Source organism: Homalodisca vitripennis, chromosome 5 (genome assembly GCF_021130785.1).
Source record: "Homalodisca vitripennis isolate AUS2020 chromosome 5, UT_GWSS_2.1, whole genome shotgun sequence".
NCBI lineage: Eukaryota > Metazoa > Arthropoda > Insecta > Hemiptera > Cicadellidae > Homalodisca > Homalodisca vitripennis.
In genome coordinates, this window is record NC_060211.1 from 145,419,624 (window position 1) to 145,444,258 (window position 24,635).

The 24,635-nt window shown below is 32.5% G+C and overlaps 1 protein-coding gene across 3 annotated transcripts in view; it reads right to left on the reverse strand.

Annotated features, from left to right (window-relative positions):
• Positions 1–24,635, reverse strand: part of LOC124362983 (pyrokinin-1 receptor-like) — a 93,749-nt gene that overhangs the window by 22,224 nt on the left and 46,890 nt on the right. For all 3 annotated transcript variants that reach the window (XM_046817911.1, XM_046817910.1, XM_046817909.1), the window contains exons 2-4: positions 6,852–6,972; positions 2,078–2,341; positions 482–698 (exon numbers count right to left, since the gene is read on the reverse strand). In XM_046817911.1, the coding sequence (XP_046673867.1) occupies positions 482–698; positions 2,078–2,341; positions 6,852–6,907 (537 nt within the window). In that variant the 5' untranslated portion in view covers positions 6,908–6,972. The remainder of the gene's footprint in view (positions 1–481; positions 699–2,077; positions 2,342–6,851; positions 6,973–24,635) is intronic.

The window sequence follows — 24,635 nt, forward strand, 5'->3', positions numbered from 1 at the left end:
ATAAAAAGGATATTCTAGGTTGGGTTTCATTATCTGCCGTCAAAAAAGGTTTTCTTTGAAATTATGGCAAATCAGTCTGTATTATTATTTAGCTTCCTCAGGCATCCGTAATCAAGCCACCTACATCCTTAATGTACTATGCAACATGTACATCTTAAGAGATATGTTTTTCATCACCATCAACATGGGGAAACGCATGAGATACTGCCACAGCTAGTGCAGATGACTGGAAACAATGAATACTTCGTAATCTTGTATAAAATATCATATAGACAGTTAGTCTCGTTTTGCATTCTAAAGTATCGTTATATCAGTGTCTGATTTTGGTGCAAAGTAAGTTAAACTCATTATTGCATACATCAAACTAATTCCGATTGACTAGTAGTCGATAAATGTTTAGGACTACAGCTTTAATTTTTGTTCACATGAAATTGTGGTTTTAAAATCCTTCCCTTCACGAGTGTAAGTTGAGTAGTTATACCTGAGGCACTGCCAGACACAGGGACAGCACCCAGATGACCATGATGTACTTGACTGCGCGAGACAGCTTGCTGACGGTGTGAGAGAGGAAAGGATGACAGATGGCGACGTATCGCTCGATCGTGAAGGCGGTGATGGTGAGCACCGTTGCGTTCGTGGAGGTCTCGGATGCGAACCCAGTTAGCACGCAGAATGTCTCCCCGAAAACGTAGGGATAACTGGAACATAAAGTAGCTATGGTGGGAAGGGTTGAGTCAATGTGCTTGATGAGTTTAGTTCCATATCACCTTTATTGAACCTAAGGAGACATTGAGAACACTTTTTCAACTGTATTATTATACTGGTTGGCTACTGGGTAAACCAGAAAGGCTATTTTGTGACCTAGTTGTCTAAGATGACAAAACTATGTAAAGCGTTCGTTCATGGAATTCACGTCTATTTAAAGAGATACGTGGATTCCAGATTCCAAGACTCAAATCTGTAACAGGGACGGATTTCAGACTATACACTAAATGGAAGCTAAACTCAACATTCACATGGTACATTGGTACATTACATCGTACCTTCTTGCCTCTATACATTATACCATACATTATCAAATAAATGGTACCTATGGATCCAGAGAGGGACAACACACTATACTCATTTTATTCTTAGAGGATGTTCAATTTTATAAGTTAGGTTGTGAGCCTTAAAATCAGGGTCCTTCCTATTTTGATGTTGCTATAGTAACTAAATATACTGGGATTATATTGAATTAAATTAAATTTCTAATAAGACTATTGTATATATTATTAATACTAATATATGTTAAGAAAAGCATGAATTTACATGCAGAACTATTTTAATCCACACTAATCACTATACAGCGATTTGGTCAGTGGTATTTAGAAAAATGCAAGATTTTAAAACGTGTAGTTTAAATATTAATTGGTTAGTAGGCATAACTATATTTACTGATAATATTAATCCGCATATAGTCGGAAATAAATCTGTAGACTGTTTGAACTAATTTACACGAATATGATACTTACTGAAACAAATAACAAAAGTTCAAATTATCTACTAATTGCATTTTCGAGTCAGTGTACGTATATTAACGGTGGCTAGCTATCAAGAAATTTGTAACTAAATTTAAGTTATACGATATCAAGATAAAACAAAGCTAAGGACGACTGTGCTGTTTTCCTTACCAAAGTATAGTTGTCAAAGTTTAAGGTTGTGGGGAAAACTGAATTTAGCTCATTACTGTATAGCTCCAACTAATTCCGATTGACTACGGAGCCAATTCAGATTTTATGTTAGGATTCTGTCTACTTTCTTCAAACCAAGTTTACTTCAATAACAAAAAGTCTTAAACTTTAATCTTTAAAACTCAATCTAGTTATGTGTCATATATTCATGGTTAATGATTGTAGTAACGCTAATGTTAGTTTTTTACGTATGAAATATCAAAATTTTCTCTACAAATTTGAATTCTATACTAAAATTAGTCCTAATATCGGTAAAATTTCAAAAAAATAGTAGTAAAATCTGAACCGTAAATTTTATATATATCCAGATATATCATTATATTAAATTAATGAAGAAAACTGACTTGGACCAGATGTGATACATCTCCGTAGGCATGCCGGACACCAGCAGTAGCAAGTCCGATATGGCCAGGCTGAAGAGGTAGTAGTTGGTGGCGGTGTGCATGTGCTTGTTGCGGGCCACGACTACGCAGGTGCAAACATTGCCTACGACTCCACTGATGAAGATGATGACGTAATAGACAGTGACGGGCACTACCACCCACAGAGTGTCTCTCTTGGGCCCCCATAGCAGCAAGCTGTAGTCCACTTCACTCTGCTCGTCCTTGCTGCAAGGGTTGGTAACACTGGATTTATTAATCTCTTACAAATTTGACTAAAATTTTAGTTATCTAAACAAGTTATGGTGATAGTTGTTTTTTTAGTTTTCCCATAAATATAAAAAAGTAAAAATCTTACCAAAAGAACAAGGGAGAGACTGCATTATACAGCAAGAGTTGGCAATAGTGATTAAAACTGCTCCTGACGCAAAGATACTTGCATCATCTTCAAGCTAGACAAAGCTCGGCGGTTGGAGTTGGAGTTTTTTAGTATTGGAAAGGAAATATTTTACAAATAATTCGTCACCTCATGAAATGTTATATATTTAGAATTTGTTATTGATGATAGATGTTTTGAGAGGAAAAAAGGTATTAAACATTTAACACATGTAACATTTATAACAATGGCAAATTTCCGAAAACTTATTATCCTTTCACGCCAATATGATCCACTTAAACTACAATTAATAATTTTGCAGAATTTGACCAGTTTACAGACTGTTCTCTCATGAACTTCTAAATGAAGCTTTTTATTAAAATAAAACTACAGTGTACGAGAAACTCATGGGCTTCTGTGGCATAATAATAATAGTACAGTATATCTAGGGATATTGCCTTCTCTGGATCAGTTATTGGGCGTCAGGTATAGCATGACCGGCGGTCTCGAGATGCGCAGAACATAAAAAGTCGAAGAAAGTGGTGGAAGCGTGAAGCTACACAGTTGCCATGCTGTGTCTGGTGTACTTCGCTCTGCATCCTTGTATACGCGTCGCTCTAATAACACTATCTTGTGTAAATCCAAGTGTAGTGTTCATTATTTTCGTTGTTCTCTGGACATGATGTTTTATTAAAATGTCGTTATTGAAATTAATGTAAAGAGAAAACTAGAAGGTTGAAAGGTCATACACACTTGTAAAATTTCGACAGCGTGCTGGAATTTCAGAAAGCACTGTAAGACTTATTCTAAAGGAGGAAAAACAAATGTCAAGTTAGCACGACAGCAATGTATGGAAACGTAAACATATTAAAAGTTATCAGGAAAATTTTATTTGTGTGTAGTTTGGAAAAGAATAAATGATTTCCATCGACAGCATGAATGGGCTACATTTAAATTCTTTATTTAATGTGTTAAAAAAAATTGTTTAAAGGGGAGTAAGTGGGCATCGATAACATTTTACTGGGGTATTTCAGTAGTAACAAAAACATTTTAACTGATCTTTCGCTATCCGTGAATTGCGCATACCATGTTTAAAAAGTTTAGCTGAATACCGAAATGGTATGAGACAGAGATTGTACATGGATGAAACATATGTTCACTCTACACACAACAAACAAATGTTTGGACTTTTGGTAGAACTCTGGGACTAAAGACAGTTTTAAGAAGGATGACGCATTATAATGGTTCATACAGGAAGGGAAGATGCATAATGCTCTACTTACGTTCAAATAAAGAAAGAAGTCAGAAAACTAACACAATGATATGAACTATGACAAGTTCAAAAATATGTGAACACTAAATTTTTTCCCAAATCTAAAAAGATAATTTTGTTTGTGTGATAACACCCCCTAACATAACAAACACGACGGTCTGCACCAACATCAAATAGAATGGCCGAATGGCTACCTAATGGTACGATCAAATGGCCTTCCGAGCGTAACATTGCTCACTCACGCACATTGAACAAATCAGAGCTCTTATTAAAGCCTACTTGCAAAATATACAAAATGTATCAACATTTTTCTAAAAGTGATCACTTTTAGGTTCGTCTGTAAAAATAAATTAAATTACTGAAACTGTTCGGAAAATAAGTAATTTGTAGTAGACTAACTATTAGTATAATGATTGTTATATATTAATTTGTACTGAAAGCTAAATATATATATATATATATATATATATATATATATATATATATATATATATATATATCTTAATTTAACATACTTTTAAAATTCTATACAACTCAATTTTCTTCCTGTTACTATAGAATAAAGTTTATTTAATCTATATTAGTCTATATTACAATATTTTATAAGACTCTATTATATTCGCATAAACATAACTAACAAATCTTTAGCAAGTTTAACCTAACTATCGTGCAAGTATAAACAATAAACGTAATGTAGCTCAATACCAACAGACCACTGATTTTGACAGTACAACAAATAAAACGAGACGGTCGAGCCGGTCACGTTGCCCGCCACCGCTATTAGCCAGGAGCCGAAAACACTCAGCTGCGATAGTAGCATCTTATCCTCTCCCCAGCCCTGATTGTGTCTCCACGCGTTCACCTCCTTCACATCCTTTACGCATTTCACCGGACATGCTATACCTGATACACAGTACCAATAGGCTATATACGTCTCATACTCTCATATTAGGCCTAATTCATTTCAGTATTTAAAGATAGGTATCCAAGATATTCAGAATACATAGTAGATAACAAAATAGAGATCTGTGTTATTTGCCTTCATGAAATGGATTCTGCAGCCATCCTTTAAATCTCTTGAATAATTTAGTTTTTCAACTTTACAGACTTCAAGATCTAGTTAAGTCATGTCTCTTTAAATAATTACTCTAAGTAACAAAGTAAGGTCTTGCATTCTCTCTCTGTAGATTGTAATATGCTTGTTTGTAACTCTTAAGCGGTCAATGACTTGATTGTAATAACAAATTTTCCAGTCACAGGTAACACAACCAAACCACGTCATTCAAAATATAATGGAAAGTTTGAGAAATTCCAGCTGCACTATATAGGACCAGCATCAATCATGATTATAAAGGGAAACTTGTAGAACCAGTGATACATCTCCGCTTATAAAGATCAATGGAAGGGGTGGAGATAAATTATGATTGGCTGAAGCTCTAGCAACCCGTGATCAATATGACGAGTCATCATTTTCATTCTTGAGTACTTTTAAGGTTTTTTTATTTATATTTTGATAACAGTATAAAAGCACTCACTCTTTTAATTTATGTTTAGTTATATTGTGTGTGTGGTTTTATATTTTCTGTGTTCTTCCAGAGAGTTGCTGTGTCAGTTTGGTGATTTGATTTTTAATGTGTGTAATAATCTGAGTGATTATTACTTAATAATTATAACAAACCTATTTACCACACAAATAGCCGTGCCATAAAATGACCTTTGGCAAAAAAACATGTCTTTAATTTGCACGCCTGAACGATTTGCACATAGATGAGCTTGTGACACGGTGTGGTAGGAGGGGGAATGACTGATGAATATTCATAAGTGTGATAATATGTGGCTTGATAAGTTGGTTACCCAAGTGTCACCCAAAAACTAGTCACTTGTGTTACATAAAAACCATATAGATTTTCATGTTTAAATCATGTATAGTTTTATTAATAGAAGGTACCTTTTGGGAATGTAGAATATTTATGTTATAACTGGTAAGTAGGCTAAATGTATTTCTAAACAATTAAAATAACATAAAGAAAAATGTTTACAAAAATATGAACCCCTCTTTACTCAAACTAGGAAGTAACATCTTAAATTATCTCTGTACTCAAGAATATGCTGGTATGGATTGGATGATGGAATTGTAGGGATGATAGGTGCAACATGGAGCGTGAACAAAACCTTATGAAATATAATAAAGATAAAGGCCGAGGGTAAATTACCTTTTAGCAACTTCAGAGTTTTAAAAATATACGTATGCAGCGTGTCTATAGATTGATGTATAAAACTTTAGAATATGATTTTTCACGTCGAAATATACAAGAAGAGCCATATTCAATATAGTCATATCTTGCTAAATTTTCCATCTGTCTGGTTTTGTTTAGACAAACGTGTCGTTCAATTAAACCTTATTTTAAGCTGCATTAAAAAAGTTATTTGTTTTTTAAACAAGTAAAATATGTAAAAACTGTAAAAATAAAATAAAGATGTATCAATCACACAGTTGTATCAATGTTTCAATTGTTGCATTCTTTATGGAATGTCTTAATTAGAGCAAATATTTTCATAGATTGAATTGTATGCCTTTATTTAATCAAGATACATATTACAAAAAGCACGGGCAGCCAGTAAACTAAGATGGTTGTGTACATTATATGAGATGACTTCTTATTTATTTTTTGGCCAGGAAAGTTTTGGTTAAGTTTATTAGAATATAGTGAGGCCAATATATACTCTAAAATGATCGTATTCGTCCATAAAATAATTGGTAGCATACATTTTATAAAAAATCATTCTTAATCTTCAAGTAGTGTCAATAATGCACTTACGGTACGGAGTTCCTTTTTTGCATTTAAACAATTATTGTAAGGAATATACAGATTGCAAGTGAGTTTTCTCAGTAATGAACAATAAGTTTTTCTACCTCTGTTAAGTATCGGTAACGAATCAATATTATAAAGTAATACACAATTATACCTTTAAGAGAACATTAAAGTAAGACTGTTTATAAATATTTAATAACATTGCAATATAATTTTTTTGAATAGAGAATCAACTTGAATAGACTCATGTTTCATTTTAAGTATAAAATTGTGTACCTTTGATGAGTGGAGGTGCTGTTGAGCAGAAAGATGGTGGGGGTGGCCGCAGACATGATGAGATCTTGAGGTCGTATAAACTATCGCATCTCGTCCTCATGCCTGGATCTCTTCACTCCTCCTTCAACAACATAGGGCATAATGAAGGCATATAGTATTTTTATAATAATACAGAAAACTTTACGGGATAATGGCAACTCCGATAGCAGGCGAGGTAATTCTGCACTTAATATAAATAAATGCAATATTAATGTTACGATCTTACGGTAAGAAGGCTAAATTAAAAATATTTTTACTGTAACCCAATAGTTATGTTAAGATCATAGTTGAAAAAAATGACATTATACGTTAAACTACATATATAAGTAGGAGTTAAATGCCACTTATATGTGACTCTCGGGGTTTAATGGACAGATGGCAATGGTCGCTGCCCGAGCGCGTTGCCAAATATATCTGGAGGTCGCTCGGCAAACTCGTTCATCATCCACAATCCATATATTATTTATATAAGTGTTTTATACTAAGTGGAAACTTTACTTTTAAAATTAGATAATTAATAGCTCTTTCATATGTTTTTGTGACTAACACTGACATTTTTCCTTATATAGTTTTTAAATAATTTTCTACTTCATATTACGAAAATCGAGAAGGGAGAAAATAACAAACACGAAACAATTTCTTTCCAATTTATTCTCTGAATAAAGGACCACATTAAAAATGATATGGTTAAAGATACGTTTCCTAGACTGATTATTGGTTTCCCGTTTTCATGTGAGGTATGATACGTCATGGTTTTTATGTTCTTTTCAAGTTAAAGATGATCAGGTGTAACGAATCATTAGTCAGTAATTTATTGCAACTAAACAGGACAGGTGGTAACAGACTTTGTCAAAGTAATTTTAAATAAAAAAAGAAATTAGAGATCTAAACAATAATTTTGTAAAAATAAACCTAGTGTTAAGAGTTTTCACATTAATAAGCTATCAAGGTCCTAACTGTACAAAAAATATGTACTACACATATATACTAGTGCTGTAGAGATACAAGTAAAATATAATTCGCTCTTTTTTAAGTGTTTATAGTCGAAAATATATAGGAATCATATGAAAAATTTCATAATAAAATATGTAAATACAAAATTTACAATAGGACATAAACAATACATTTTGAGAAACAAGAAAGCTAGTTAACTTATAACAAAAAAATCTAGGTCATATCCATCTGAAAGTTAATAAAACAGGTTACACATTCATACAACTTACACAGATCTATTTCATACATATATGTTAAATTATTTGACTTTTCATCTACTTTTTCGACATAGTTTTTTTGTTGCCACCGCAAACATAGTGGATACATAAAAACTTAATGTACCAAATTAATCTATTGCTTTTTTTTTATTATAATCATATAATAATACATCATAATATCAATATTTATAAAGAAAATTCTTTATTTCATATCCGAAGTGAGCGTGCACGGAGATATTCTAATATTATTTTTTTATATTGAAATAGGCTCTTCTAGACTTATTCAAGACTAGCAAAAATCAGTTGAAAGGTAAGGTATATAACTTCATTCCTCTTGTCAACCTATACAAAGCTTTAAATTATAACAGTTCAGACAATGCGTGGATGTAAACACCTGCCTAGGCCTGTCCTTCAAACGAAACATCAAATACCGCAACAACCGATCAGATCTGTCCACTTTTCCTTGAGACTTCAGAGCAAACAGGCACTATAATCTACCTGGGGCTTAAGTTTGAGAATGCATACATCCGTAAGTGCTAGGCACAAATTATGGGTTACATGGTATTGTAATAGTCATAGGGGCATAAAATACCCGATGCTCGACGTAGAGGAATAGTATATTAGTAAGGAGTCAGGATTCACACATTATGGGGACACAGTGAAATACTGGACGTCGGGGATAGAGAAATACCGCAACAGCCGATCAGATCTGTCCACTTTTCCTTAAGACTTCAGAGCAAACAGGCACTATAATCTACCTGAGGCTTAAGTTTGAGAATGCATACATCCGTAAGTGCTAGGCACAAATTATGGGATACATGGTATTGTAATAGTCATAGGGACATAAAATACCCGATGCTCGACGTAGAGGAATAGTATATTACTAAGGAGCCAGGATTCACACATTATGGGGACACAGTGAAATACTGGATGTCGGGGATAGACAAATTATTCCATAGTTAGCTGATTCTGATTTACCATTTATTTACGTATCCGAAGGTTGGTTTTAAGTATTACAAGATTAGAAAAACTATCGGATATATTTTCTAAGTAAAAATAAAGTCTATTGCATAATTTAAAACCTTTATCTCATTTGGTTAACGAGATAACTAACGAGATAAAGCAGACAGACTATCAGATGGTAAATTTTATTAACTCCTTCAGTAATAGGCTTTACTAACGCTCAGTAATTTTGGCTATTGAAAGTTATAGACTAATTAATGCGTACTAAGAGTGCTTATATTAAAAATTTATATTAAAAATGAATTTTAGTGTCGATGCTGTAGACCTTGAGACCATTAGAGCCAGAAAAGTTTGTCGATCACCCAGCAGTATTCGATAAAATCCATAATAATTATTACACCATTCAATAACGCATAAGAATTATAAACTATTAGCAAATTGTTGATGTTTAGTGGAACTTTGAATTTACCATTTGAGTTTATGAAGAACAATGCACCACGACGCGTTAGCCTTCGAGTCCGTCCTATTTTGGTATTTATTTTGATGGAAGCATTTCCTCTATACTTATACTACAATATACAATATAATTCTACACTCCTGGAAACAACTTAATATAAGCTTATGTTATAGTTGTTCTCTTTGACAATTATTGATTAGTCTAATATAACTCCGTGCCTGTGAACTAATTAGGTTATAACATTTTCAAAATGCAGATGAAATAGAAAAATGTAGTAACTTTAATACTTTTCTGTATATATCTGTACATACAAAGTTCATCCTCAAACGTAGCTTAGCATTGTCTTAATATATTAACATTTAATGTATTTATCTGCAATGAGAAAGATATAAAAGTGTCACGTAACAGCCTATGCTGAGGTCTATGCAAAATCTCTGGCTTCTTTCATTATTGGCTGATAGAACGACATACCGGCAGTCGTAAATATCTTGTATGACAAAATAATTGTATGTTTTTCAGTTAGTTTGTTATCTAGCATATAGTCCATCTGTATTAATAAATCAGAGAAATGAAGATTCTCAAATGATAATACGTTTTCGTAATCTTTTGTGTCATTAAATAAATTCGTCATGGCCTTCAGGAAATATTCCCGGTCAAAACGAGCAGATGGTGACTTCCGTTTCCTCCCACTTCTCGCAAACCCGCCGTTTGTATGGTAATGTGGGCAGCTCATTTCCATATTCTAATGACGCCGGACAGTCTTCGCAAGTCAATCGGCCTGATGAATAAATGACTTTACTTTCATAAAGGAATTCTTTTTCATTAAAATTTATGGAAAACCCTGTTACTGCTACGTGTAAGGCAACTTTGAAGATGTATTTTATAAGGAGTATCTGTAACGATTGAAAAGATTAAATTAGTAATTACGGATAGGATAAAAGAAATACACCGTAAGAATAAGCAATTGTATAATTGTAATGGATTTAAGTTTGTATTAATATTAACTGTTTAATACACAAGGCAGGAGTACACCAGACATGTTAACGTAACAGGTTCCCGCTAAGTTTAGAGATACGGGCTTTATTTCAAAGACATCCTGTTCGGATATGGTTGTTTGAAAAGCTGCCTTGATGTAAATACCAAAACAAACTAAAAGATACCTGCAATCGCACTAGGAAAACTGCTGTCCACCGGACCGCAGCCCCCCACTACCCGACCAATATACGAAGGTAGTGCGCGTATCCTGGTATCCTGGCCAGGGACATTCCGGAAAGGACGTAGGCCTTACCTATATAGAACTCAATGTTTCAAACTTTTAACCTACATCCAAAGCAGTTTTCAGTACATCCCTCATCAAATCCCCTGAGTAATAGGTTTCACTAACGCCCAGTAAAATCCCATACACAGATAAATACCACTATTGAATCCGATCTTGCATGTATGTAATATATAGTGAATTCTCATGCAAAATTTCTAGGTTATAGCTTAGACAGTTTTAAAGTTCCTGCGGAAATTGTTTTTTTTTTTTTTTGACACCAAGTGTAGCGCGTTATTCTGTTTCTGTGCTCTCTCTCACTTAAACTCACTCCACAGAGCCTCAGAAATAAAGCTTCACACACAATTTCAGGAGTATAACACATTTTCGAGATATTCTGTGGGTGGGAAACAGACGGCAAATCGTCGAGGTTCAATAGCTCATTTGATAGTGATAGAACAACAAATACCGAAAAAGTGGTATATCTCCTGGCAAAAAATGTGTTAGCCTACTGAGTGATAAGCTTCAAATGACGTTCAGGAAAATTTAATGTTTGGACGTTCAACCTCATATATATCATTTTTGTCTATGTAAAAATTAAGTTTCATGCAACATTTCAAGTCTACATATGAAATCATACTCCACATATTCACATTCCACATTATTTATGTTCATAAAATTATGTCTTATATTAAATTTAAAAAAATAAAAGTTATTGTGAAATTACGTCGGATTTTTTGTAATAATTAGGCTACATATGTAATAAATAATATGTTAAAATATCTTATTAACATAATAAATTAGTTTATTCTACTATTTTCTCATTCCCATCATGGTTACCTATACGAATGTTAAAATAGTCGCTAACGCTCAATAGGATTCCATATAATGATTTGTAAAATCATCGAGCTCAATGTTTCTTATACATAAATGAAATTATATGCACAATAACATTATTTAGGATAATGTTTTTTCGAGATATCGTGCAGACAGACAGACAAAAATGAAATGTTTCAGTTTCAAGTGACAGGGATCACTGACGCTAAGCAAAATATGTGTAAACTTTAAAGCGTTTCTTAAAAATTAGGTCTCAGTTGATTTAAAAATGGTCGGAATATTTCTAAAGTTGTGGAGGGAGTGAAAACTATTGAACTAGATGACTTCTTTAATGGCCCAATAATGCTAAACATGTGCACTTCGTGCATTTGTGAGCTTCTAGCCAAAAGTTGTCGCATTTACGGGCTGCCACTTGTAATTTATAGTGGCTGTGTGTTGTCGCATTTATAGGACTTAACGGACTAAAGGCCTTAATGCCTTAGGAATATTGCCATATGACCAAAATCAATAGAGATTTTCCTATGACAAATAGGGACCAGCGACCAAGTTTCTAGGATATTCCAGTGGGTTATCCATGGATAGACAGACACACAATGAAACACATTTAAGAAGGTCCTGTCGAATTCCTATTGAGTTAGTAATTAATTAATATAAGACCTCGGTGTGAATGAAAAGAAGGTCATAAATCAATAAAAATGGTGACCTAAGTCATCAAATGGTCTTCTGATAATGAATTAAATTTTTCAACATTTTGTCATGCCACAACAAATTAAAAAACTTGAACATTTATTAATTTTATGTGTAAATTAATGTATTTTATTGCTTATTATATTTATCATATAATTATAATACGAATATAATTCATCATGTTCAGTTACATTCAAAGAATTACTTAAACTAACATGTAACTTAGATAAATACAGGGTAAACAAGATTTAAGACAAAGATAATTGTGTAATATTGAAATGTACAAGAGGGTTCAGGTCTCAGTAATACACTAAAACATTCTTACTAAGGTGTATCTTAAGTAAAATGAATTTTAATTAACTCATTTTTTATTCATTAAATTTAGGTAATTACTAATAAATACCGTACCTTTTTGGTTTAGTTTGATAGATAATATCGCTTTTACTGTTGATGCGGATTGAGTCCGGACTCTATGTTCAACTGATGGGTATTTTAATACTTCTCTATCTGGCTTTACACCAAATCTGTTGGGTAGTTGTAATACTATTATGAGCATTCCTTTTAAATATGGCAAATTTTGATTGTGTGTGTACGTGCGCGCGCCAACATTATGACTATGCGCCTAAATAAACGTTTTTAGTTTCAAATATTCAACGAGATCTACTCTTCAGGTAACTACTAATTTATCATTAATGTTATTTTTAAAATTGTTTACTCAATAATACAATACAATGTTTCATGTAAATATGTTAAATTGCCAAATGAAAAAAATATCATAATTTTGGTTTCAAAATGTATTCTGCGCGGCTCACTGAGTTTAGATACATGATTTGGGGCTGTTACCGGTCTAATTTTAGCCTTGAAAATGCCGAAGAGCACTCGATTTCTGCAAACAGAGTTCATTTTTGGCTCTGCCTAAATAAATTAGCTCTTTAATTTGAAACTGTGCTCAGAATCAAGCCTATGACACTTTCAAAGGTACAGACGGCAATATAATAGTTTGTTGGAAATGTTCATCTTTACAATCTTAAGGGAAAAAAAACAAATTTAGAAAGTTCCCAAGGATTATAATCTCATTATAAAGGGTACAATTATGCAAAAGAGGCTGTTAATGGGCTGATGAAGACTCCAGTCCTTTAAGTGCCAAGTTTTAAACGGTACCGTCACTCATTACTGCGGAGTTTATTTGCCGCAAAAAGGGTTGCTCCACAATCAACATACATGTAACGTGTTTCTTGTCCATTATGGTGAACTTCAGCAATATGCCCATTAACTAAACTGGAACCAGAATCTCTTGATTCCTAATGTATGGTCATGGTTAATATTGAGTCCAAATCCCATTCGCCACCCTTCTCAGAAAACTTACACACGGCTGAATTCAACAACCCATTTAAACAAATCTAAGAATGATAAAATGTCCTTATCATTATTACAAATATTTACTGTCATACCAATTGAATCACAATCAAAATAGAAAATAAAATAAACTACAGTGGCAACTTCAAAAACACAGTTTAAACAATAGAAATCAATACGGTTCTGTTTCTAACGTCCTGATATCATTTCACCTTCTGCTTTTATGCTTCTTCCATAGTTGACTGTCAGAGAATATTAGAATTAAACAACGCAACTGTCGATTCGTAGTAGTTCAAATCAACATTACTAGAGGCCTATGTTGCTTTGAACATCTTACAGCTGCCAGGTTTCATGTAGGAAAGCAGCGTGATAACGCGGGTAGCAGTTCAACGTAAAATGGGATCTCCCGTGTAAACAAGGTCGTTCAGTTAAGGGATTAGAAGCACACAGAACTGTCAATTCTTTAAATTATTAAAATAAGTTTTTGAGCTTTTATGAAATTTTGTTCTATAATAATTGAAAAATGTTTAATTTAAAATGTGAAAGATTAAACTTCCAACTGCAAGCTGTAATGTTGAACAATTTAATTTTTTATGTAGTTCTTGCAAAAGTTTGGTCATGGAAAATTGTCTTCATCTTTATAAATGACTATAAAATGAATATTGATTAACACAATAGTATTTATCGAGTTTTATAAAAAGAATATTTGATTGATATTTATACCCACATTAAAATTAAGCCGATAATCCGATAAAATTAGCAATAAAAGGTTTTTAATGCTTAATATTACACTGTGTAGCTATGGAAGGAATTATATTCCTATGATTATATTTCCTATGATCTCCTATTTAGGAGAAACATACAATAAATGTAACTGTAAAAACAAAATATCAAGTTAAGCAGAACCAAAGGTTTTTGCCCCAAAATAAATAGAGGTTAGAGTCCTTGTAATAGCCTCCTTATAATGAGGTGTCAAATATTGAAAATTCCTATTGAAAGAAGGTGGTTTCCAAGTCACCAGTTCATTGATATTTATGTTATTCAGCTCAACAGTTGCGTAAACGATCACATCAGTCCAATTGGAAGTAAAATTCCCTGTATTTTCGCTTGTGGATATTTATCTGGAATGAATTCTTTTTGAAGAAAAGTTGTTTTATTTTAAATTAATATCATTAATAAAATGTGAATACTGTAATTATAAGCTGTGACCGTACCTATTTGGAATAATTATTATGAAGTTAGGTAAGTTATAAAGTCAATACATATATCTTAATTCTTAAACACATTGAAAGTATTGTATTGTATATGTTATTTAACATATTTATTGCAATGAAACGTTCTCAAATGATCAGAAACGAACGATGGATAAAAGATAAAAGTCTCATCATGATTTATAGTACAGAGTATCTGTAGTTTTGTGTTCATAAAGGAGTTACAAATACATGTCACATAGTAAAAGTTGTTACATGTTTTGTTAGAGATAGATTCATGTTCATTCACAAATATTCGCTATGGTAAAAGAAAATTATACAAACAAAGGTGCTTACGCGAAATATAATATTTATGTTTTGACATGTGTTTGTACAGTACAAGCGAACACATTTCCCGACTAAGTAATTAACTCAAATTTGTCTGCAACTAATCAGCTGTTTTCGACCGTGTAAACGTGAAACAGCTGTTATTGACTGCCGCGTGGATTGTGACACATGTTAAATATGAAGGGAAAGAGAAAAGAGAAGGTAACACTATTACGTTATTCAGTTATGGATTGAATTTTTCAGGTGATAGATGGGTTAATATTTTAGGTTATTTCAAGTGATTTACTTCAATTAACTATGATACTAAATATATATTGCACGACTATATATTTTGCGCATGATTAATTAATTGGCCGAGCGTTTCAAAGACTGTCTATCAGTGTTGGAAGAACAAATTATCATAGTTTGTATAATAATTATTATTACTTACTGTAAACAATGTTTGAGTACATTATTTGGGGGTGATACTGCTCTAATTTGAATCGTAAAAATAATTTAAGAGCACTAGAGTTAAAATAGATCTTTAAGTGAAAAAAATGTGCAGAATCAGACATATGATACATATAAAGTTCTACTAAAACGTTGTCTGATAGTTGGCTCGAGAAGCTCAATAATTGTATTTGAGACCCTCTGTTTTTGTAAGTACGATATCTCGAAAGCACTGACTTGCAGGTTTCATATTTTTCATGAAAATTAATTTCTATATAGACAATAACGAATTTAATTATGGTGCACGTCACTGCACTGAATTTGGCTGAGCGTTATCGAAAATATTTACATTGGTCTTAAAGACTCAAAGCTAATAAAATTTTCAATAAACTTTAATTATATTTATATGATATTTTAACATGTAACATATTGTGACACATGTAGCTATAGACTTGAAATTTTTCATAAAACCTCAGCGAAGCCTGTTGCGCGATACATGTTGGTGTATTCCTAACATTGAATTAATAAGATTAATAATCAATTTTTAAATTAATTTCACTTGAAATAAACAGGTAAAGTGATATATTTCGCAGTCATATTATTTCAGAACATAAACTTACAACATGCATAATCAATTGCATAACTGCAAGAAATCGCGTAATATCATATTTTTTATTGTATTTAACGCAATATATTGTGTTGAGCAGTGTAGAGGTGTAAGAACTAATGGAAGTATCTCAGCTTATAATCTAATAAACGACTACTTCTCCACCTGGTCCTGCAGCTGGTGTTGTGTCTAAAAATCTGGCGAAATCCACCTAGCTGAATCCAGTATTATGAAAAATCTTATATTTAATGTTTGCTATTTATGTATATTAAAAGCATAAAAACATATAACTCAGTAGAAAAAAACACGCTATTTTGAATAACTTAAATTTAGAATGAATATACACATACATTTACTAGACACGAATAATAAATGGGTAGTGTAAATAAAAAAGAAACAGACTCCTTTTAAAATTCGTTGAACAGGTAGGGTCTTAAAAGTTTGTGGAGAGTATATTTATTTGAAGATTACAATTTGTTCATGAAATTCTCTTTACAGCTTTAAATATATTTTTTTCCAAAAGATGAGTATTGTGAAAATTGGTTAAGGGGTTGCTACTTGGCAACGTCACGTAACATGCAAACACTGAATGAGTGCTTCACATAAAGTCAAATGACACGGCAACGTCACTTCAGGACAAAAAAACTGTATGAACGCTTGACATAAAATAAAATGAAGGTAGTTACACGACAACGTCATATTACGTCCAGACATTTATGAAATGCTTGACATAATTTCAAATTAAGGTGGCTACACGACAACGTCACGTTATGTCCAGACATTTATGGAATGCTTGGCATAACTTAAATTAAGGTGGATACACAGCAAACGCCACGTTACGTCCAGACATTTATGGAATGCTTGACATAATTTCAAATTATGGTGGCCACACAGCAACGTCACGTGACGTCCAAATACTGATGGAATGCTTAAATATAAGTAATATGAGCAAAATATTGCACGACTTCAAATAATTATGCAAACAAATAATAAAAATTATAAAACTGTCAAAGTATTAGTAAATATTTTTATAACGGTTGCAGTAAATCAGGTTGTTATAAGTTTTACTGCAAAGATGTCGTTAGTTTGTATCAATAGATATGTTATATAATTTACTCCATATAAAAACATAACTAGATCATATGTTAATTTAAAGAAGATATTAAGTAATTGTTATACATTCTGATTGAGTTTATACATTGAATATTTAAGGTTATCTAGTTGAATTTTGTTGATTAAAGCCTTAGTTTGTAAAAAGGTTTTCTTAGTTTTCATTACAATTTAATCAACATTTTTGCTATACTAACTTCTATACTCTGTAATGGAAAAACTACTGAAACCTGAGAAATTTGCATGCAGCCCTGAAACAACAAATGCTTCTAAACAATGGAAACATTGGTTTCAAACGTTCAATACATTCATAGAAAAATGCTGAAGTTAAAGAAGATAAGAAACTTGGAGTACTAGTGAGCTTTCTAACCTATGAAAAACTATGAATTTATCAGTGAGTGTAAAGATTACAACTATGCTATACAAACTTTAGAAACATTATTCATACCTAAGAAAAATGTACTTTTTTGCTAGACACTTGCTTGCTAATCATAAACAACAAGAAGGAGAATCAATTAAATCACTATTTGCAAACGCTTAAATCTCTTTAGTAAGGAGTGTGATTTCGTAAATGTCGATGCTAAAACCTATAGTGATGAGTCTATCAGAGATGCCTTTATTAGTGGTTTAAATTCTTCTCGAATCAGACAACGTATTCTGGAACATAACGTTTTAACCTTGGAAAAAGTTGAAGAAATAGCTCGTTCCTTAGAGTCAGCTCAGAAACATGCGGACGCTTATTCCATGACTTCAGGTGTACCTCAATCATATTGTCACTACGTTGATACGAGTAGTAATTTAAAGATTCCTTCAGACAAACTAAAAACCTCAGGAAGACAATTCTACTGCTGCTGCTGTATCAGCACACCAGACTCCGACAGAAATGTTATTTTTGTGGAAGAGCAAGACATATTTCAAGAGATGACTGCCCTGCAAAAGATGCTATTTGTAAAGGTTGCTCGAAAACTGGTCATTTTCTCAGAGTTTGTTTATCTAAGAATCTTAAAAATGGTAAGGTAAATTCAGCCTCTTTAACAACATGTCCCATAATAACTTCAAGCAGTAACACTCAAAGTATTATCTAAAGCAATTGTAATCCGGAAATGTAAAACGGAATTTCTGCTAAGTTTTTAGTTGATACTGGAAGTTCTGATAGTTTTATTGATAGTAGTTTTGTAAAGGCTAACAACCTTAAAACATTTCCAGAAGTCAAACAGGTGTGTCGATGGCATCTACGTCACTCGTTTCACCAATTAAAGGGTATGTTAGGGTAGATCTGTATGTACAAGACAATGCTTACAAACAAATCAAAATGCTTGTAATTGAAAGGTTATGTACTGATTGTACTGATAGGACATGATATCATGAAACTACATACAAATGTTACTGTAGACTTTGGGGGACCAAGATCATCTTTCTCTGTTTGTAACGTTGCTGTGCTAATGTGGAACCACCATCATTATTTCAGCACATGACTAAAGATTGTCGACCTGTTGTGACTAAGACAAGGCGGTTTTTTTGGGGAAGATGAAAAATTTATACAATGTGAAATACAGTCTCTTCTGAAAGATGGTGTTATCGAGGAAAGTGTTTCTCCATGGCGAGCTCAAGTGCTCATTACCAAAAATGAAAACCACAAGAAAACGACTTGTAATAGATTATTCTCAGACAGTAAAATAAATTTACATTATTGGATGCTTATCCTTTGCCCGATATCGAATCACTTGTGTTAAAAATTGCTAAATTTGATACTTTCAGTTCATTGGATTTGTCTAGTGCTTATCATCAGATACCAATTCCAGAGCATAAAAAACAACTTACCGCTTTTGAAGCTAATGGGCAATTGTATCAGTTCAAACGCATTCCTTTTGGGAGTAACCAACGGCGGTGGCAGCTTTCCAAAGGACTATAAATAAGATTATTTCAGAAGAAGGACTCGAAAGGTATTTTCGTATATATTGATGATGTTACAATAGGAGGAATGGGTAAACAAGATCATGATAAAAATTTAGAAAAGTTTATGGCTGTGGCTAAGAAATACAATCTAACATTGAACCTGAAGAAATGTAAATTTGCTCAAGATACTATATCTATCCTTGGTTATCAAATCAAAAATAGAACTATACGTCCCGACCCAGAGAGATTACAACCACTTTTGGACATGCCTCTGCCTCATGATGCTGCTTCTCTTAAAAACGAACACTTGGATTGTTTATCATACTAACTCCAAATGGATACCAAGGTTTTCTGACAAAATTAGAAGTTTGGTAAGCTGTAAGAATTTTCCTATTGAACTCCATTGCCGCTAGTGATTTTCAAAACATTAAGAAGGATATAGAAAGATCATTTCTTGTGACTGTTGAACCGGAAATCAATTGATAGTCGAAACTGATGCTTCAGGAGTTGCAATAGCTGGTACACTAAGCCAAAATGGACGTCCTGTTGCCTTCTTTTCTAGGACTTTGTCTAGAAATGAAAAAGAACACTCAACAGTAGAAAGAGAAGCACAGGCCATCGTAGAATCTATTAAGAAATGGAGACATTTTTTTGTTAGGGAGACAATTTATTCTCTTAACTGATCAAAAAAGCTTTGTCATTTATTTTTGACCATAAAAATCATTCTAGCAGAATTAAAAACGACAAAAATCATGCGCTGGCGACTAGAGCTTTCTCCTTTCTCGTACGACATTCAATATCGACCTGGTAAAGAAAAACGTTTCTGCAGACGCACTCTCTCGGATCTGTAATGCATCTACGACTGACAACAAACTTTTTGAAATGCACCAGGCTCTTTGTCATCCAGGAATAACGCGTTTCTATCACTGGGTACGCAGCAAGAATTTGCCATATTCTTTGAATGAGATCAAATCAATGACTTTATCTTGTCCTATTTGTTCAGAGGTCAAACCTAGATTCCACAAAACAAACCAACACATTGATAAAGGCCACTTCACCTTTTGAAAGACTCTCAATATTGATTTTAAAGGACCACTACCATCGTCAAGTAGAAATCGATATATGTTAAATATTATTGACGAGTACTCTCGCTTCCCCTTCTCTTACCCCTGCAAAGAGATGACTTCGAGTACTGTGATAGAATGTTTGGAAAACTTTTTCTCTGTTTATGGGATACCAAATTACATCCATTTCTGATAGAGGCAAATCATTTTTGTCTGATGAAATAAGGGCATATCTTCATCAAAAGGGGATTGCTACAAGTTTAACCAGTCCATACAATCCTGCAGGAAATGGACAAGTTGAGAGGGTATAATGGAATTATATGGAAGACCGTTACACTGTCACTAAAATCCAAAGGACTGGGACCAACGATACTGGGAGTCTGTACTTCCAGAGTCTCTACATTCGATACGCTCTTTACTATGCACAGCAACAAACTGCACTCCACACGAGAGAATGTTCATACATCCACGCCGATCAACTAAAGGTACTTCACTACCAGCATGGTTACTGCAACCTGGTCCAGTACTAACTAGGCGAAATGTAAGAAGCAGCAAATACGAACCACTAGTTGATGAAGTTGAATTAGTAGAAGCAAATCCACAATACGCTCTAATTCGTTACCCCAATGGAAGAGAATCTACTGTTTCAATAAAACACTTAGCTCCCCGAGGTGATAAAAGTCTAATGGTGACAGACTTATCCAATTGGTCGGAAGTACAGGAGGTGGAGGATGAACATGAAGATGCATCACAAGGAAATAAGAAAGATTTTTCAAAAGACACTGAAGTTTGAATCTGAACAGTTCAATCAAGAAAATAAAATAGTTTCTCCTCGAAGAGGATCAAGAATAAGAAGGATCCCTGAACGTTTTCAATGACTACCTCTTAAATTCAGTGGGGGAGAATGTTATATAATTTACTCCATATAAACATAACTAGATCATATGTTAATTTAAAGAAGATATTAAGTAATTGTTATACATTCTGATTGAGTTTATACATTGAATATTTAAGGTTATCTAGTTGAATTTTGTTGATTAAAACCTTAGTTTGTAAAAAGGTTTTCTTAGTTTCATTACAAGATATAAGCAATATTTTTAATATTTCAGGACTATTTAGATTCTAATTATGGATAGGATTGATAGGGAAGAGGTTAGTGGTCAGAAGTAAACCTTCTTTGACCTGTTGGCTTAGACACCATTCAAACATTGCTAATATATTATCAACATAAATCTGTAAGTACACTTGGAAATAAGCCCTAGTTTTAAGATTAGTTAATTGAACTGACGGATCTCAACTATATTGTAATAAAGTAACATTATAAGAGAGAAAATAAAAAAAAATTATCATACTTTAAAACAGATATCAAAAACCTACATGTTTGTTCTTTAATAAATTATATAAAAATAATTTCTAATTAATTATATATGGAATTTCTTAATTGATTTGCTCGTATTAAACATTTGTTTTTAGATGCACAATATAATTAATAATACGAATAGAAATATTATGTTTAGAATTCACCTTTTAGTAATAGTACTCCAAAAATTATAAAAACCATTTACATCGGCCACCACTTAGGCTTCAGAATGATAAGATGTTTTATTAATATATTTTTTACTATCACAACACCCTAGTAGGTGTTTATTTACGTATATTACTGTTTCTGTCTCTTCACAATTTCCAATAAACTGTTCCTTAATTTACTTTTTTTACTTTTATAAAACTGAAAGATTGCAAAATTTACTATCACATATTTTACTTGGGACGCTTTGCACAGCTGATCGGCAACTTCAAGGCACACCAGGAATAACGGATATATTTTATCATTTATTACTTCTGAAATGCCAACAAATTCTACACTTCAGTTTGTGATGTACTTGTTATTAACATTTAGATTTTTTACTAAAAACTGCCAAATCTACTATAATTGCTTATTTTCACAACACAATTATTCATTTGAGTTTAAAGCTCTCAAATAAGTCCAAGCACAATATATAAATTTGTAAATAGTTGGCAATAGTGCCACTTTAATCTGGCAGCAACATTTTTTTAATCCGTCGTGCTAATATTTCATTTTTTATCTATAATATTTTTTTGTAGGTTTATTTGTATAATAATACTAAAAATTTATTCAAAAACAAGGGAAAAATAAAACATTACAACTAGCCTATATTTCCATTACAGAAGCTGTTTCAGGAGTAAAATTAAAAGCATATTAAAGTTTTTAAATGATGTTTTAAATAGTAACTTGCTGCTTAAATTATGAACAAACATTCCAATAATTCAGAAATGTTTATTTTTTTTATGCCTTTTGTGTTCAATGACTAAACTGTTCCAACAGTGTGGTATTAAAGAAATGTGAATAAATGCTTTTCCGTTAAATGATCAAACAGCCTTTTAGTTACGATGTTTATGTAAGCAAACATAATGACACAACAGCTTTATTTTCTTACATAAGGAACAAAAACAAAAAGGTACTACATTCTAAATATTTCCTTATTTATTATTACACTAATTACGAAATATAACATACATAAAACTAGCTCCGAAAGATTTATCTTTAAATAATATGTATCCCTAGTATGTTTAAAACAATGTAACAACATTTTAACATAAATTATGCAAGAAAAAACAGATGCAAAAGAGAAAGCGCGTGAGCGCGCACTGTCTTTAATGTACAGCTCAAGATTGTACTACGTTCGTTAGACGTTATCTGTCTGTATAGGTCGGCAACCAATAAGACTTCAGCATTCACTGAAAGCATTAAGCAATGTTATTCTTGGTTATTGTTTAATGCACTTTAGTGATAATGACACACAATGCTGTCGCCCTCCAGTGTGATTATTATCATGACACACCTTTTGAGAACCCTTCTCCTGAGTTAAAAAATATTTTTAGCGGATTGACTCAAACTGAATAAGCAGAAGATGATTTCTTCATTAATTAAAGAAAAGACAATTTCCCAGATATTCAAAGGAAGCAGACTAATATAAAAAAGTAAAGGTATATTCAAACTAATTGAGAGGAGAGCTTTAGTGAAAATGCCGTTCAAAAATTATTAAAATAATGGAAAAGTAGAGAAGAAGACCCTTTATACCACCATTTTATCTGGATAAGAAGGATGGTTTTATACATCATATGTTAATGTTAATTCAAACATGTTTGGGATATCCAAAATATTCTTCGTAATAATGTAAGTATGATTTATTTAATTATTATCAGAATCAGAATAAAGCAGAATATGCAATTATTATCTTGCACAATTTTTGTATTACATTATTTAATTTAACTATGCAAAATTCAAGGAAATGAAAATTAAACTATAAACTTTTAATGCACACTTACAGTGTAATATGTAGTTCATTTTCATCTTACGGATTTATTTACGACTTTTAAAAACTTGTTAGGGTATAAAATACCATGACATGTATGTGCGTTTATGGTTTTTACAACAGCTTTGATAAGATAATTTAAAAGTAGTGAATTCAATAAAAAATATATAAAAATACTTTTTTATTGAAACAATGTTTTGGTGAACTGCAAAAGATAAAACTTTCTGGAACAACCTTTTCGAAAGTAAATATTTCAAACTATTACATCACATTAGGTACAATGCCACATCTCTACCGGTTCTTGAGATATGTGAATTGTTCACAGCATCGTGTCTCGTGGTCGCTACAATGCATTAAACAATAAGAAAGAATATAATTGTGTCAGGCTTTTAGTGCATGCTCAATACCCATATTGGCTTCTGGACTAATAGAAAAATACTTTTTTGCGGCAAACAAAGTGGCCAAATCATAAGGAATAGCTACTGAATCTGTACTCGACCGTTTACAAAATATAATATTTAAAACTTAATTATTATAAATGTATGTTAAAAATGAAAGAATATAAGTTTCTGCTTTGGCATATTTGGAATATTCGCAATTGCCATTTCAGGTTAAGTAGAATCAGCTTGTGCCTTCATCGGCTGCAACGTTTGCTCACACAATCCATTCAATTAAAAACATTAGCACCATTCCTTCTTCAGCACCATGCATGCTTCAGATTTTCACGACTCTCTTCTCTGTTAATTCCTGGTATTTCAAGTGTTCCTTAAAGAAACACAGCGCCCTCAAGTTGTAACGTAGCCTACATACTCCATTGAGATAATTGGATGATGGAATTCACCTTCTTTACCTGAAACAATAGGCAAAAAGCTTCCGTAATAGTGATCACTCTTGATGTGACTAAGGAACCAGAAATAAATCGCCTCTTGTAAAACACAAATTTTTCAAGAATGTGTTTTTTAAAATTGTCTCTTTGCATATTGTTTATCAGCCTGCTAGT